The sequence below is a fragment of the Taudactylus pleione genome, unplaced genomic scaffold (assembly GCF_031769625.1).
Source record: "Taudactylus pleione unplaced genomic scaffold, aTauple2 ptg000040l, whole genome shotgun sequence".
In the NCBI taxonomy this organism is placed as follows: domain Eukaryota; kingdom Metazoa; phylum Chordata; class Amphibia; order Anura; family Myobatrachidae; genus Taudactylus; species Taudactylus pleione.
In genome coordinates this window covers 28,549,820-28,566,815 of record NW_028284442.1, presented here as the reverse complement: position 1 = coordinate 28,566,815, position 16,996 = coordinate 28,549,820, and the positions used below count along the sequence as shown (strand labels likewise).

General features: G+C 49.4%; 1 protein-coding gene across 3 annotated transcripts in view; it reads left to right on the top strand.

Moving 5' to 3' along the window:
• NCBP3 (nuclear cap binding subunit 3) overlaps positions 1-16,546 on the top strand; it is a 66,093-nt gene extending 49,547 nt beyond the window's left edge. For all 3 annotated transcript variants that reach the window (XM_088455062.1, XM_088455054.1, XM_088455071.1), the window contains 3 exons: positions 5,013-5,161; positions 7,136-7,306; positions 15,447-16,546. In XM_088455062.1, coding sequence (XP_088311188.1) covers positions 5,013-5,161; positions 7,136-7,306; positions 15,447-15,682 — 556 coding nt within the window. In that variant the 3' untranslated portion in view covers positions 15,683-16,546. The remainder of the gene's footprint in view (positions 1-5,012; positions 5,162-7,135; positions 7,307-15,446) is intronic.
• Positions 16,547-16,996: the final 450 nt, after the last annotated feature.

Sequence of the window (16,996 nt, the reverse complement as noted above, 5' to 3'; positions counted from 1 at the left end):
GCCCGGAATCCAGGGGACAGGTAAGGCGGGGACCCACGTCTTTGCGCAGTCTTACCTCCGGAGACGGACCAGAGGCGCTGATGTGGACACCGGTTTGTCTGGGACTGCACTAGACCACCAGGGCATTACAAGCATTGGCAGAGGGCATATGTAAGGCCAGGGTACCCGGTGGTTAAAGTCAGCATAGGGGGGAAGGTACTCTCCCTGCAGCCCCTCCCCCAGCTCAGGGCACCATTCCACTGTGGTCTTTCTGCTTCTCCCTCACTCTCCGCCCCCTCTGCATTCAGGTCTCCAGGAACACTGGGTTCAGTCTCCCTGTATACCTCTCTCAAGGGCCAGGTTATACAGCGCTATAGCCGACCAGCCACTGCGGTTTGTATAGTTGATTTTAGTGCCAACTGCAGTTATATTGTGTATTCTGCATTGTATGTCACTTATGCTAGCGCTGCTGTATTCTTTTTCAATGACTTGTCAGCTTATACCTTTCCCTTTCTTCTACTATAATCCTGGCATACTAAAGGTATAGGGGGTTCATTGTACCTCACATCTCCATGTATTTGAGAGGGCTATCACATACAATATATCGCTGTTGAGCACTGCACTGTGCCATATTACACATACAGTGGAGTTGCTCACTGCAATGTGCCAGATTGTGTGTTACATTATTCTTGCAGCTATGTCTAGCAGAGGCAAGACTGACAAGCAGACTACTCCTCCCACTCTGGTGTCTTGTAAGTCCTTCTCAGCAGGCTTGACTTCAGAGGACCTCATTCAGGATGGTCTTTGTGCACCCAGGCCCATCAGCCACGGTGTCCTCTCTTCAGGACCCACCCTGGGCTACTTTTTCTCAAGTGCTGGCAAAAATTGCGGAGCATCTAACGGTCACTGTGGTAGCTCCCCCTATGGGATGGCCACAGCAGGTTACTCCCTGAAAATCCTTTGCCTCCCCATGGGTAGACATACTTTCTACCTCAGTGCAGAGTCTGGATGATACCTCTACAGCTTTTCATCAAATTCTGCAAAAAGAGAGACCCTTACCTTCTAAGCGTGCTGTGTTATCTTCCCAGTCCACCTAGCTATCAGATTCTGATTTTATCATCAGGGGAGGCAGAAGATGCAGACCTCTCTCACTCTGACTCCCCTTTAAATTGAATATACCTGCACTCGTAAGAGCTGTAAAATCTATTCTTAAAATAGAAGAGACCGAACCTGCTCCTAAGGCAAAACAGCCATCCTTTAAACGACAGAAGGTAATTTTACCAGAATTTCCTCACTTTGATCATCTATTTGATCATATGAGTGAGGCATGGAATATGCCCAGTAAAAGATTTCAGCTGCCTAAGTGTTTAAGTTCCTTTTACCCTCTTCCTACTACTGATTGCACTAAATGGGAAGTTCTCCCAGCTGTTGATTCCCACGTGACACGTCTAGTCAAAAATGCTACCTTACCTATCCATACTGCAACCTCCTTGAAGGAGACTACGGATAGAAGGATGGAAGCTTGTCTAAAATCTATATACTCTCTAACAGGAGCTATTACTCTTCCTTCTAGGGATGTGGCCTTGGTGGCTAAGGCCATTGAGAATTGGGCAGAGGCCCTAGAAGAGACATTTCCCTCTGATGCTTCGTGAGAACAGCTGTCCTACATATCTCACATTAGAGATGCAGCCTCCTATTTGGGTGAAGCAGCTATGGATATGGCTCTTCTAGCCTCCAAGGCATCTGCCACTTCTGTAGTAGCCTGCCGTATTGTTTAGCTCCGCTCATAGAAGGCAGATGCGGTCTCTAAAAAGGTTTTGAAGTGTCTGCCTTATTCAGGGGATATCATGTTTTGCCCAGAATTGGACAAAATTGTGACTGCCTTGGCAGCTTCCAAGACAGCGTTCCTGCCCTCTACATATAATACGAAGCCCCCGATATCATCCTTTCCGTCCTTTTTTCCTCAAGGAAAAGCTAAAGGTCTGTCCTTTTCAAGGCATCAAGCTTCAACTAAGGCTTCCAAGCCTAGGACCAAACAGACCTGGGCTACTAGACATCCACCTACCAAATCTGAGGACAAGCCTTCAGCCTGAAGGGATGGGCCTCTCCCTGGGACTCCCAGGGTGGGAGGCCGACTTCTTCAATTTGCCCAGGTCTGGCGTCAGACCACAACAGACGCCTGGGTAAGATAAGTAGTCTCCCGCGGATATGCCCTATCCTTCCTGAGGCGACTTCCCCCTCCTTAGCAGTTCTTCTGCACAGGCCCTCCATCAGACCCTGCTGCTCCAAAAGGCCATTTAGTACTTACTGCTCTCAGGAGTAATAATTCCGGTCCCCTCTGCACAGCGAGGGAAAGGCTATTATTCTACCCTTTTCTTAGCTCAGAAGCCCAATTTGTCTCATCTGCCTATCCTCAACTTCAAGTCTCTGAACAAGTTTATCAGGGTGCCCAGGTTTCTTATGGAAACCCTCTGCTCTAGGGATCAGACTGCTCCCATATTTAGACTCTCAGCGCCCCAGAAACTCTTCACCGCCATCTACAGAATAACCATTGCCTTTCTACAAATGCACGGTTGGCTGATCAACTGGGAAAAGTCTTCCTTGACACCTTCTCAAAGAATGGTACATCTGGGAGCCCTCCTGGACTCTCCGGTTCAGAGAATCTTCCTAACAGAAAAAATCTCTGTATTACAGCATCGGATATGCAGACTACTAAACAGTCGCCGAGTGTCCATTCACTCTGCAATGCAGACCCTGGGATCCATGGTATCCACCTTTGTCATGGTGTTGTTCACTCAGTTTCACTCCAGGCCCCTACAACACCTGATCCTCTCCAGGTGGAACGGGCTGGCTCATCTGCTCAGATCCCAGATGATGAGTTTCTCTCTCCCCGGAGGTTCGCCTGTCCCTAGCCTGGTGGCTACAGACTAGAGATAGGCAGCTTAGAATCCTGTTGCGCCAATGTTTGTTATTTTGGATCCCGAATACTGTGGGTACTCCTCACCACGGACGCAAGCCTCTGCTGGTGGGGCGCAGTGACCTGACAGCACTCCTTCCAGGGCAGCTGGACTCCACCCGAAGCAGTCTTGCCAATCAACATCCTAGAACAACGAGCCATCTACAGAGCTCTCACTCTGGCTCAGGATATCCTTCAGAGCAGTCCAGTACAAGTACAGTCCACCAACGGCCTGGCAGTGGCCTACCTCAATCACCAAGGAGGCACTCTAAGTCGGGCAGCAATGGCAGAAGTGTCCCGCATTCTCACATGGAATAAACGCCATCTCTGAGAAATTACGCTTCCCAATTCAGAATTCCTGGGATGAACACTGCAGTCGTCACGATGTGCGTGCAGTCAGAAGTCTTTCAGCTTCTGGTGAAGAAATGGTGTCTTCCAGATATCCACATTTGGTAGACCCCTCATGGCCTCAAGACACAACCACAAACTTCCAGTGTGTGGAGCCAGGAGAAGGGACCCAACGTGGCCTTCGAGGATGCATTATCTGTGAGGTGTAGTTTCCAGTTGGCATACCTCTTTCTCCCTCCCCTCCCCCCCCCCCCCCCCCCCCCCCCAATATCCCTTCTTCCTCAAGTTGTTCAGAAATTTAAACAGGAAGGGACCTTCAAAGTCTCTCCATAGATTTTCCTCTTCTACTTTCTCTATGACCAGTCCTGTTGTGTCAGGGTCCGTCTACATCCGGACCTGGCCTGTCTCTTTAACGGCTTGGCTCTTGAGACATCCCTCCTAAGGTCTAAGGTACCTTCTAGCTCTGTGGTCCAGACCATGATCAGAGATTGTAAACTGGCCTCTGCCAGGATTTACCACTGGGTATGGCATATGTATTTCCAATGGTGTGCTCCTAGAATCTATGACCCTCAGGTTCTTAAGGTTTCTAGAGTACTTGCCTTTCTTGAGGCTGGATTGGATCTTGGACTCCGCCTAGCATCTCTGAAAGTGCACGGCTCTGCTCTGTCCATCTTGTTCCAGCGCAGAATTGCTCCTCTACCGGATGTTCACACCTCCCTTTGTCCCTCCTGTGGCTCCGTGGGATTTGTCAGTGGTTCTCCACGCACTTCAGGAACCTCCATTCGAACCCTTGGAATCGGTGGATGTCAAGTGGCTCACTGCGATCTACGTGGACCGCACTATTTCCATTAGGAAATCAAACTCCCTCTTCATCTTATATGGATTCCATAAGAAGGGATGGCCAGCTAGCAAACAGACTCTGGATTTGCATGACTATCTCACAGGCTTACGTGCAGACTGGCCTTCCTGTGCCAGCTACAGTATCTGCTCATTCTACTCGCTCTGTGGGCCCCTCGTGGGCAGCCTGCCGTGGCGCCTCTGCTGAACAACTATGCAAGGCAGCTACTTGGTATTCTATCCACACCTCTCTTAGGTTCTATGCCTTTGATACATTTGCCTCTCAGGGTGCTTCCTTCAGGCGCACTCTCAGCTCAGGAGCGTCCCCACTCTTGAACAACTGCTTTGGGACATCCCCATTGTCTCCCTGTGGAGCCCTGTGTACCCTGAAGAAGAAAAGGAGTTATGGTAAAACTTACCCTTGTTAATTCTTTCTCGAAGTCCATAGGATCCACAGGGCACCCGCCCTGACGCACCTGGCTACCATTGGACTATTCTGAAGTGGCTTTCTATGAGCTCTTATCTATCATACATCCTATGGAAAAGCTGAAACATGTAGTCTGGAGAAGGCACCCACCAAACCTGAGACAGCTGGGGCAGTTTGCTCAGGAAGAGTGGGCCAAACTATTGTCGCTGATCGTTTCCAACATTATAGTGCACAATTACTGCGCGATTGCACGATTACGATGTCTTAATTGTACAATCGCTCAGTAAAATCGGCAAGTGTGTACGCACCTATAATGCTTATCTGTCTTGGAATATAAAATCACTGCACTGAGATGTACAAAGTAATGAAAAGCTTATTTAAGGCGAAATATAACAATTTAAGCTGGGTGCCGAGGTATAAAATAACCTTAGTTATTAAGTTCTCGTCCTTATTTTTTTTGTACAGGAACTCAATGAAGTCAGACTCTACAAGTAGCGTGAAAAACCGAATTGGAAGTAAATCCCATTCTGAGAAGCCGGCTGATGTCCGGCTGTTACTGGAGGAGAAGAGACAGAGCACAGCGAGTAGACCTGCAGTGACTGGAGTAAAGTCAGGTAAGACTGTGATGGTAATACATGTACCGTGTGGTCTTCATCTGTTCCTGAGCATTGGTCTTAGGTTTGTGTTGACAGCAGACAACGTTAACTAAGGTTGGCTCTTTGTTGACTGCACTCTGCTGCTTGTAACTGGCTGCCAATTACAGTTAGGTACAAGTTACACTGAGTTTACCAGTTTACCAGCTTAAGAAAAATAACTAAAATGAAAATAAAGTTAAATGTAAAATAAATCTTAGTTTCTATGCCCTATAATTGTCCTTCTCCAGATGTAATACATTTATTCATTATTTCTATACTCAGGAGAGTTCATTGATTTTTATTTTGTTTATTTTTTTTAAGTTAAAGTTACTGTGGAAAGAAGAATGAAACTTTTTGTGTCCTATTTTTGATTAATTTATTTTTGTCTGTATAGTGCTGGAAACATTTTCAAAACTGTTTCTGGATGATGTATGGTAGACTCAACTCTTGTCTTCATATATCCAACTCATTATGCTATTTGCTTTGGTTCGTTCGGTACATTTGACACCATAATCATTTTGCAGGAGCCCCACTGCACTACTGTACTAATGGAGGCCCTGCTGCTTTCTCTATCTAACGTAGGGCATTATTCAATCGGCCGCTCGTTGCGATCTGCGTATGCATCGCAGTACATGTGCGCGAACTAGCCACTGCAATCGGGACTGCGATCCACGTAGAGCGATTGACAGGAAGTTCCGTTTGTGGGTGGTGACGGGGGAGGGGGGGGGGGTTGGTGAAACGCAGGCGTGCCAGGGTGTTTCAACGCCGTTGCTGGGGCGTGCATCAATTAGCCACTGCGATGCCGTACGCAGCCTGAGCTCTCATAGCGTGCGATGTTATCAATTCCTGAGTAAGGTCAGAGCTTGTGTAAGTGTGCGTTAGGCTGTGATGGTACTCGATTGTACCAGTCTTGCTAGTAATCGCTTTTGCAATCGCAATTGCGATCCGTAGTGAGTTAGTCTGTAGCTACTGCTTTCCTCCATTCCCTTCTCACAGCATTACTCTTCCCATGTGTTTGTACACCTATCACTTTAAATGCTATAAGGTGCTATGACTCCATTTGAACACATCATAAAAGTCATAGATACATGTGAGCTGTAGAGGACAGACATTTAGGTAACCAGGCAACATGTGCATATCTATAGAACAGGGGTGGGGAACCTTTTTTCTGCAGAGGGCCATTTTGATATATATAACATTATTTGCATGCCCAGTGCAGGCCACACCCCCTCCATGTGATGTCACACAGGGGCAGGGCCACATTCGCAGGTGATTACAGTGATGGATCCTGAGGATGCTTTGGGGAGCTGCAAGGGCAGTGGTGTGACAGTCTGAAGCGTTTTAAAGATGCTCCAGGTGGCACTGCTGCATAGATTCTGGCTGCTGGGTGCTCATTCAGATGAGGCTAGCAGAAAAAGCTCAGAGGGAGAGACCAAATGATTCCAGGGCCTTATATGGCCCCCGGGCCCGAGGTTACCCATCCCTGCTGTAGAAGATCATAGCAGTGCTTCTCAGCCCGGGCCACTGAAACTCCATGACCAGCTCAGTGACTATTATTACATTAGTATATATATATATTCTCTAAAGGCCCCCATACATCAGCAATTGATTGCAGCAATTGTGCAATTTGCAATCTTTCCCTTTTTCAATCGATTGCAGAATTGCCATAATCGATTGAAAAAGGGAAAGATTTTTATACACAATCGATTGCAAATTGCACAATTGCTGATGTATGGGGGCCTTTAACATGCAGAGAATCTGCACCACTAATTACCCCAGCTGCCCTCAAGCACTGATATAATGACTCATTGGGAGACACTGATGAAAAGCTGTTTTAGAATGTACAGAGAAAAAAGGAACAATTTAGAAGCCTGCAATTTGAGGTCCTTACAGGGACTTGTATGGCAATGGAGTGTTTAACGACATCTTTGTAAATTTGTTCTTTTGTTGCAGATGTACGGCAGAGACTGGGGAAGAGGCCACATTCGCCTGAACCAAGGAAGATTTCAAGCAATATATCCGTATCTCGCAGAGAACCTGTTTCTGATGTGCACAGCCGACTTGGTCTGCCAAAACAAATGGATGGAAAAGGATTATACTCTGATAGCAAGGAGAAGAAAACAGGTTAGCGATCCTACTGCTTGTGTGGGAAGCATTAGGCTCCTAAAATGGTTTGATTCCTCTGTATTGTACGTTCATTTCTACTTCAGGGTCCATAGGGTATCCACAGGATACCTTGGGGTATAGGTGTGACGTCAGTCGCAGGGCACCAAAGAGTTAAGCTTTCAGCCTCCCAGGATGCACTAGGTCCCCCTCCTATACCCCGCCCCCGAGCCAAGGCACCTCAGTTTAGTTTGGTGCCCGGCCGGAGTCGGGTGCACCTGTTGGAGTGGGGGCTAGAAGAGCCCCTGAAGCTTATTCTTCATGCAGCTGTGGCTGCACAACTGGATGAACAGCATGGACAGTCAGTCCTGACGTCCATGCTGTCTTCCCTACACCCCGCCGGTACCAGAACGCCGGTACTGATCCGGGGATGCTGGTGGGCGTCTGGGGTCACAGCTAGCGGTGACCCCAGATGCTCCGGACCATGGCCGGATTCAAGGGGGACAGAGGTAAGCAGCGGGGTCCCGCGGTGGGTCCCCGCTGATCACATGGTCCTAAGTCCCCAGGCAGGGGGCTCCCTGGGGACTGGCTGCAGCGTGGAGCCAGGCGACCAACCTGCGCTTCCACTACCCCCTGGGACAGCGGACCGCAGCAGAGCGGTAGCGCTGCGGCGTCCCAGGGGTTAAATGCATGCCAGGGGAGCGCGCCTTCCCTGTCTCACAGCCGGCGCCTCCCCCGCTGCACACAGCCCTCTCTGCATGCTGCCGACTGGTCCTGTGGCAGCGCTCCTCCCCCAGGCCAGCCTCCTCTCTGCTCCTCGGCGGCCATCTTCTCCAGAACGCATGGTGAACGCTGCTGGAAGCGCTGGAAGGAAGCATCGTGGTCTGGGTCCCCCCGCATACCTCTCCTCCGCTGTGGTCAGGTCTGTGTATGCAGCGCTGTGTCCTACCAGGCCCTGTGTCTGCGTAGTTGAGTGATCAGCGCTGTTAGTGCAGGAATTGTTATTTTTCTGCATTGTATGTGACTGTGCTAGCGCTGCTGCCTGTAATCTTTTCTCTCTAAACTGTCAGCTTTATTACTGTCCCTGTTCTTTCTGCTAAAGCCCTTGCGGTGCGGTGCTGCAGGGTGGTCTCTCGCCTATTTAATACTTAATTGGTGAGAGAGGTCACATACGTGGTGCCATCATGTCTGAAAGTGATTTTCCCCTCCGGCTACAGTGTACCACGTGCAAAGTACCGTTAGCGGAGGGGGAGGGTAGCGCGGAGGGCCTTTGCCGGCAGTGTTTGTCCATGGCGCGGCCTATTACGGTTACAGCACCGGTACAGGAGCCGCCCTGGGCTTGTTTCGCTCAGGCGTTAACAGCTTTAGTGGGCCAGTTAGCTCCGCAGCCCGCGTTTACTCCGATGGGTTTGTCCCAGCAGTCTGTGGTGTCGTCACCCATGCAGGGGTTCCCACGACAATTGGTGGTACCCCACAGTCTCCCTATTTCCCCGCTCCCGGGTTCTCAGGAGCCAGCGTGGGTTAACTCCCTGACGAGTTCTGTACAGCACTTGTCGGATGTGTTGCAAGGGGAGTCTGTGATGCGGTCTCATAAAAGGCCGGTGGCGTCTCTGTCCGCTCCTTATGAGGATGACGAAGGGACGTCTGATGATGGGGAGATTCTAGATCCTTACGATCAGGAACCTCTCCATACTAAGGACGCTGATGCTAAGTCCAAAGTATATATTCCTGGACTTATTCGGGCGGTCCGCACAGCCTTGGTGATTGAGGACGAAGTTCCCCCAGCGGCTAAATCTAAGTATGCCTTTTTCAAAGATGTGAAGGGCGATGCCACAGTCTTTCCTCTTTCGGGTCAGTTGGTGGACCATTTAGAGGAGGCGTGGAAACAACCTGGCAAAAGATACCAGCCGCAGAGACGCCTGGCGGTGGCTTATCCGTTCGCGGATAATTATTTTGCGAAGTGGGAATCCCCTCCACAGGTGGATTCTCACGTGACCCGTCTTGTCCGTAGTGCCACATTGCCGATGCCATCCATGTCCTCCCTTAAGGATGCTACGGACCGCAAGGTAGAAATCTGCCTGAAGTCCGCTTATTCCCTTGCAGGGGGGGCAGCACGGCCGGCTATGGCCATTTGCTGGGTTGCCAGAGCGATGGAGCGCTGGGCGGATTCATTAGAGGCTTCTTTTGAATCCGACTGTCCGGCCGATCAGGCGGAGTTGATTGGCAATCTCCGTGATTCGGCCACCTACATCAACGAGGCGGCTCTAGACATTAGTACTCTGGTGTCTAGAATTTCTTCAGCAGCGGTAGCTGCTCGTCGCACCTTGTGGCTGCGATCCTGGAAGGCGGACGCAGATTCCAAGAAAGGTCTGGAAGCGTTGCCGTTTACCGGAGAAGTTCTCTTCGGTCCGGATCTGGATAAGATTGTGGCCACGCTGGCGGCAGCCAAATCTGCCTGTCTCCCGTCGGCCGCTGCTCCTTCTGGTTCGGGACCATCGTCCTTTCGGTCATCTAGGGCCCAGGGCAGGCCCAAACCTCAGTCGTTTCCTCGACAGGCTGGCCCTAAGAAATCGGTCAAGCCCCGGAAGCAGGCATGGAGTACCAGACGTCCGGCCCCCAAGCCAGATGGCAAGCCTGCGGCCTGACGGTCCGGGCCTCCCTTTGGGGGATCCCAGGGTGGGAGGCCGCCTGCTACAGTTCGCCCAGTGTTGGTCGACTACTACGACAGACACTTGGGTTCTGGAGGTGGTTTCCCACGGATACGCCCTCTCCTTCCGGCACAGACCCCCGGCTCGCTTCTTCACCACGGGTCTCCCATCAGACCGGAACAAGGCTACGGAGCTGCGGAAGGTATTGCACACTATGCTCCAGGCTGGAGTTATAGTGGCGGTTCCATTCTCCCAGAGGGGCCAGGGTTTCTATTCAAATCTATTTTTGGTACAGAAACCCAATGGGTCATATCGTCCGATTCTCAACCTCAAAGCACTCAACAAGTCTTTGCGGGTCCCGAAGTTTCGGATGGAGACCCTACGGTCCATCATTCTGGCGCTGGAACCTGGGGACTACTTGGTGTCATTGGACATACAGGACGCTTACCTGCATGTCCCTATTCTTTGGCGCCATCAACAGTTCCTCAGGTTTGCAATCAGCAGCGACCACTTCCAGTTTCGGGCGTTACCTTTTGGCCTGGCAACAGCACCACGTGTTTTCACCAAGGTGATGGCGGTCATGGCGGCTTCTCTGCGGCTGCAGGGAGTCCGCATGTTGCCGTATTTGGACGACCTGTTATTGGTGGCAGGATCTCCAGAGCTCCTGTTACGCCACTTGGACCTGACCATTGCACTGCTGCAACGGCACGGCTGGCTAATCAACTGGCAGAAGTCCACTCTAATCCCGTCTCGGAGGATTCTGCATCTTGGAGCCTTATTGGACTCGGGACAGCAAAGGATCTTCGTGACGGAGGACAAGATCTCTGCTTTACAGTCAAGGGTGCGCAGTTGTCTGCACAGCCGCCGGGTGTCCTTACACTCGGCGATGAGGTTACTGGGCTCCATGGTGTCGGTGTTCGACATGGTGGAATACGCCCAGTTTCACTCCAGACCTCTGCAGCACCTGATCCTGTCCAAGTGGAACGGGCTGACTCAGTCTCTGAAGTCCCAGACGATTGTGCTCACCCAGGAGGTTCGCCTGTCCCTTACGTGGTGGTTACAGACGACCCACCTCAACAAGGGACGTCCGTTCTGGGTTCCAAATTGGGTCCTGTTGACAACGGACGCCAGTCTTCGGGGCTGGGGAGCAGTTTCGGGTCCACACTTGTTCCAGGGCAGGTGGACGCCGACAGAAGCGGAGCTTCCAATAAATATCTTGGAACTCCGTGCGGTCTTCAATGCTCTCCAGCAGGCACAGCGGTTTCTCCAGGGTCGCCCGGTGCAGGTCCAGTCGGACAACGCTACCACCGTGGCCTACATAAACAGGCAAGGAGGAACTCGCAGTCGGGCGGCTCTCGTAGAGGTCTCTCGGATCCTGGTTTGGGCGGAGCGCAATCTTCCGGCCATATCAGCGGTTTTCATCCCGGGAGTGCTCAATTGGGAGGCGGACTTTCTAAGTCGCCAGGACGTTCATCCGGGGGAATGGTCCCTGCACCCGGACGTTTTTCAACTACTGGTGGACAGGTGGGGTCTTCCAGAAATCGACCTCATGGCGTCCCGGCACAACAACAAGTTGCCGGTGTACGGGTCTCGCACAAGAGACGAAGGGGCGTCTCTGGTGGATGCTCTGTCCGTCCGGTGGACGTTCCGGTTCGCATACCTGTTCCCTCCGGTCTCCCTTCTTCCACGGGTAATCCGGAAATTCAAACAGGAAGGAGGGACGCTCCTGTTGATAGCTCCCGCGTGGCCCAGACGGCACTGGTTCTCAGACCTTCAGGGTCTGTCCGTGGACATTCCTCTGCGGTTGCCGCTACGACCGGACCTTCTGTCTCAGGGTCCTTGCCTTCACCCGGACCTAACTCGGCTGTCTTTGACGGCGTGGCTGTTGAGACGGCCATGCTGAGGTCCCGGGGGTTTTCCAGCTCTGTGGTGCGTACCATGTTACGAGCTCGGAAACCGTCTTCCGCGAGGATATACCATCGCGTGTGGCATACGTTCTTCCAGTGGTGTCGACCGAGAGGTTATGCACCGCGGGAGTTTCGTCTGTCTCGGATTCTCGCCTTCCTGCAAGCGGGACTAGATCATGGGCTTCGCCTTGCTTCTTTGAAGGTACAGGTTTCGGCCCTATCTGTCTGGTTTCACCGTAGGATTGCTACAATCCCGGATGTGCGCACCTTTATGCAGGGTGTTCTCCGCATTCAGCCGCCCTTTGTTCCACCTGTGGCGCCTTGGGATTTGGCTGTGGTCCTGAGGGCTCTCCAAGGACCGCCGTTTGAACCACTGGGCTCAGTGGATCTTAAATGGCTAACAGCTAAGACTGTTTTCCTTCTGGCCATTGCTTCGGCCAGACGTGTTTCTGAGTTAGGGGCTCTTTCTTGTAGACCCCCTTTCTTGGTTTTTTATGGGAACAGGGCAGTGCTCCGCACTCGGCCCGAGTTTCTTCCCAAAGTTGTTTCCCAGTTTCATATTAACGAGGAAATAGTTGTTCCGGCCTTTAACTCACCGGGTCTTTCCGTGGGTGAGGCCTCTTTGGATGTTGTGCGGGCCTTAAGGACTTATGTTGACCGCACTTCTTCGTTTAGGAAGTCGGACGCTTTGTTTGTCCTCTTTGGCTTCCGTAAAAAGGGTTGGCCTGCTTCAAAGCAAACTTTGGCAGCCTGGATCCGTATGGCTATTTCTGAAGCTTATCTTCATGAAGGCCTACCGGTCCCTCCTTCTCTGAAGGCTCATTCCACTAGGTCTGTGGGTCCTTCGTGGGCAGCTCGACGTGGTGCCTCGGCAGTTCAGATCTGCAAGGCTGCTACGTGGTCTTCTGTCCATACCTTCGTGAGGTATTACAGGTTTGACACCTTCGCCTCTCAGGATGCTTCCTTCGGGCGGCGGATTCTCCTTTCTGCACAGGAGCGTCCCCACCCTTAAAGGATACTGCTTTGGGACATCCCCAAGGTATCCTGTGGATACCCTATGGACCCTGAAGTAGAAAATATGAGATATGGTAAGAACTTACCCTTGTTATCTCTATTTCTACGAAGTCCATAGGGTTCCACAGGACTCCCGCCCTGTCGCACCTGTGCTGCAGATGGGCTTTGCTCTGGTCACCGGTTTTCCGTCTCCCTCTGGTGAGAATGTGATTCTTGTATGTGTCCAGATCTTTGTTCTCTCTCTTCCTTCTCCTCCTCCGGCCTATGGCTTGGTAACTAACTGAGGTGCCTTGGCTCGGGGGCGGGGTATAGGAGGGGGACCTAGTGCATCCTGGGAGGCTGAAAGCTTAACTCTTTGGTGCCCTGCGACTGACGTCACACCTATACCCCAAGGTATCCTGTGGAACCCTATGGACTTCGTAGAAATAGAGATAACAAGGGTAAGTTCTTACCATATCTCATATTTTCTATGCATGTTCCCTGTAGGTTGCTCAATGTATTGGATAGTATAGAGTGCACCATATTTGCAGGGTTACTAACCATTTTCTACATCTAGTTGACTGTAACTAGAGGTTCTGGGCATTTTTAAAGGCTGGAACATAGGTGTGATTGGTATCTGCTATTAATTATAAACATTTGGTTAAGACCTGGAATATGTGCTTGGTGCCATTCTTGCAAGCTAAGTCACAAGGGTAATTACTGAGGACTGATGATGTAGGTTCCTCTACAACTAGAAATATTACATGGCGGCGGACATATATGTATATTGTTGTACAGGTAAATGTAGCAATAAATCAGATTGCAACTATTTGTTAGTACTGTATAGAAAATGAGAGTAAATGTCCGCCCTTTCTATAGCGTTTCCGGGTGTGGTATATTTTGTCGCCATGGAAAAAATGTTGATGTTGACCAGGTCGACTCTCATCATGTCAACACTGATTAAATGTCGACATGATTAGAATGTTGATAAATGGTCCCTGATGGCCAAGTGGAGACTAACCTGTTAACAGGCGGATACAGTGGTTCCAGCAAAGTCTTCTCGGTCTGGCGGTCAGTTGATAAGTGCTTCTGGCAGTGAGTATGCCTAACCCTCCCCCTTATGCCTTAACCCTAACCTCCCCTCCCACAGCCTAACCCTAACCTCCCCTCCCACAGCCTAACCCTAACCTCCCCTCTCGCAGCCTAACCTCCCCTCTCGCAGCCTAACCTCCCCTCTCGCCGCCTAACCTCCCCTCTCGCCGCCTAACCTCCCCTCTCGCCGCCTAACCTCCCCTCTCGCCGCCTAACCTCCCCTCCCGCCGCCTAACCTCCCCTCCCGCCGCCTAACCTCCCCTCCCGCCGCCTAAACCCTAACCTCCCGCCGCCTAAACCCTAACCTCCCGCAGCCTAAACCCTAACCTCCCGCAGCCTAAACCCTAACCTCCCGCAGCCTAAACCCTAACCTCCCGCAGCCTAAACCCTAACCTCCCGCAGCCTAAACCCTAACCTCCCGCAGCCTAAACCCTAACCTCCCGCAGCCTAAACCCTAACCTCCCGCAGCCTAAACCCTAACCTCCCCTCCCGCAGCCTAACTCGTCATTGCACAATGTCGACTACTAAGCGGTCTTTATACTAAGCCTTGGAGAGAGAGAAAGTACCAACCAATCAGCTCTTGTCATTTTACAGGCTGTGTTTGAAAAATGTCAGGAGCTGATTGGTTGTTACTATATCTCCATCCACTTTATCTCTCTCCAAAATTTAGTACATACACCTAAGTTATTTCCTAGTCCTGGGGTAGAGGCAGCATTAATAGCGTACCAGCTACTGATGCACATAGAAGACCGCCATGTTTGTGCAGAACCCATATCTTTTAAATAATACTATTGGTGCATCATTGATTTCACGTTTCCTAGGGAATTACCGGGCTTCAGACCTGTGACTGGTGGTTCCGTACATGAAGTGGCTATATTCAATGTGTCAAGAACTGCACTTTACAAATGGTTCAGCTGAGTTACTGGTTCAACATTGTCTGTTTTGCCTTTGTCTGTTGCTAATTATATGACGATGGTACATATCTATTTTATCAAAATAATTTTTAATAGAACGCAGTGATTTGCTTACAGATATGTCCACATACATCTAGCCTCCTTGCGTGTTAAACAGCCCTTCTAGTTGCATCATGCTGTGGCGCGACTCGGTAGTGCCAAGCATTTTTTAGTGCGACTTTTTCCCTCTAAAATGTGTCTAATTTGCAAAGCAATGCAATGAGGACGTACAAGCGGCTTCTGCTGATTACAATGATATGCAGCATGCCTGTATTCTGTGTGCGACTGCGGCTGTATCTACATGTGAAATGCTACGTTAGTGTCACAACCGCTGAATAAGATGCATCTTAAGGGAAAAAGTTGCACAAAAAGATGCACTACTGAGTCGCACGGCTCTCGCACGTTATGTAGCGCGCGGACACATCTGTATATGTTTGATCCATCGCATTTTCATTCAGCACTGAAGCACATTATATAAAGTAATGAGAAAATGCAAAGCATTTGTGTTTTATTCCCAATCCTCATAACATGGCATCACTGACCCCTGGCTGTGTGTCTTCCACTGCAGGAAGCTTATGGAATCGTTTGGGAACAGCACCGAAAGACAAAGCTAAAACCGTAGAGAAGAGAGAGAAGGCCATTGTGACTGCGGAAGAGGAGGACTCTGTGCTGCAGAAAGCCTGGGGAGACATAATCAAAGAGAAGGAACAGATCCGGCAAAAGAAGAGCCGCCTGGACAACCTCCCTTCCTTACAGATTGAAATTAGCCGGGAGAGCAGTTCTGGCTCCGACACAGACTCCTGATGATAACGAATGACTTGCACATCTTTGGACAATGGCTTCCAGCAACTTGAAAATGTGCCGCCCCTGCCTTTCAGACACCAATTGTTTTATACCGACGTCAAGACACCAATAGTGTTGCAGCAGTGTTCTCGACAAGCCTCTACAAAATCCTTGTGTCAACTTACTTCGGATTAAACAAAGTGTATTGGTTAACATGAAGTGTTTTTTTCTTTTTCTTGCTCATTTGTTTTTTTTGTAACTTCTGTAAAGTTACTGTGAATAATGATAAACACAGGTTTGTTTTAAACTTTCTGTTTTATAAAGCTTTCATTTTAACCCATAGCAACCATTCAGATTCTATTTAACATTTATCTAGCACCTTCTAGAAGATAATAGCTAGAATCTGATTGGTTGCTATGGGCAACATCTCCAAGCTTCTAAAAGCTTCACTTTAGTAAATATGCCCATGATGGCCATGTGCGGTATGTAATAGGATGTTCGTTTACCAGAGACATCTGTATATTGATCTTTAATCTATTTAAATATAGTAATCATGCATCACTGCAGGCTCTATGTAAGCTATCCATGTAGCTTTTTATGACTATTTAAAGAAGTTGAAATTGTAATCACATCTTCCATAAGACAGTATCCTGACAAATAACCTAGCCTTTCTCTATTTCTGGTACTGCTCTGCCAGTATATTTATGGCATTTATAACTATCCAGGTGAATGTCTGTGTTCAGCAGCTGCTCTTGTTGTCACTTTGTTTGTTAACTGTATATTTGACTAATTTTGCAGAACACTGGTTCTATTCTCAATGTACAGAACTGACGAGAAAACATTTGTATGTTCTGATAATGTCCGTGTCATAAAGATCACACACAGGCTGCTGCTTTATATTTTTATTTAACTTTTTCCTTAATTCCAGGTAGTTTTTATTTCAAATCACAAGTCTGCACCATAATACAAATAAAAGAAAAACCTTATTACGATCTTTAAATGCGATTACAAATGTATACTATAAAGAAAAAGTTAATAATAAAAAAAAAAGTTGACAATTTAAAAAAAAAAAAAAGCCACAAAAAGGAGGTACAAGTTTTGAAAGCTTGTTATAGAAGGCAGAGTCTGGTTACCTGAAGGATGATCAGCAAGTAAAGCACACTGAAAGAGGCAGTGTTGTCATTCATAGAGACACATGAGATGCAACTATATTTACATATCTATATAGTCATATTCTGCGTATTGCATTACGAGGTGATTTCCTCATTGGTATGCACCATCTTTTTTCGTTTTAGGAAGGCACTACCCCCAAAGGCAGCTAGCTCCTATAGTGGT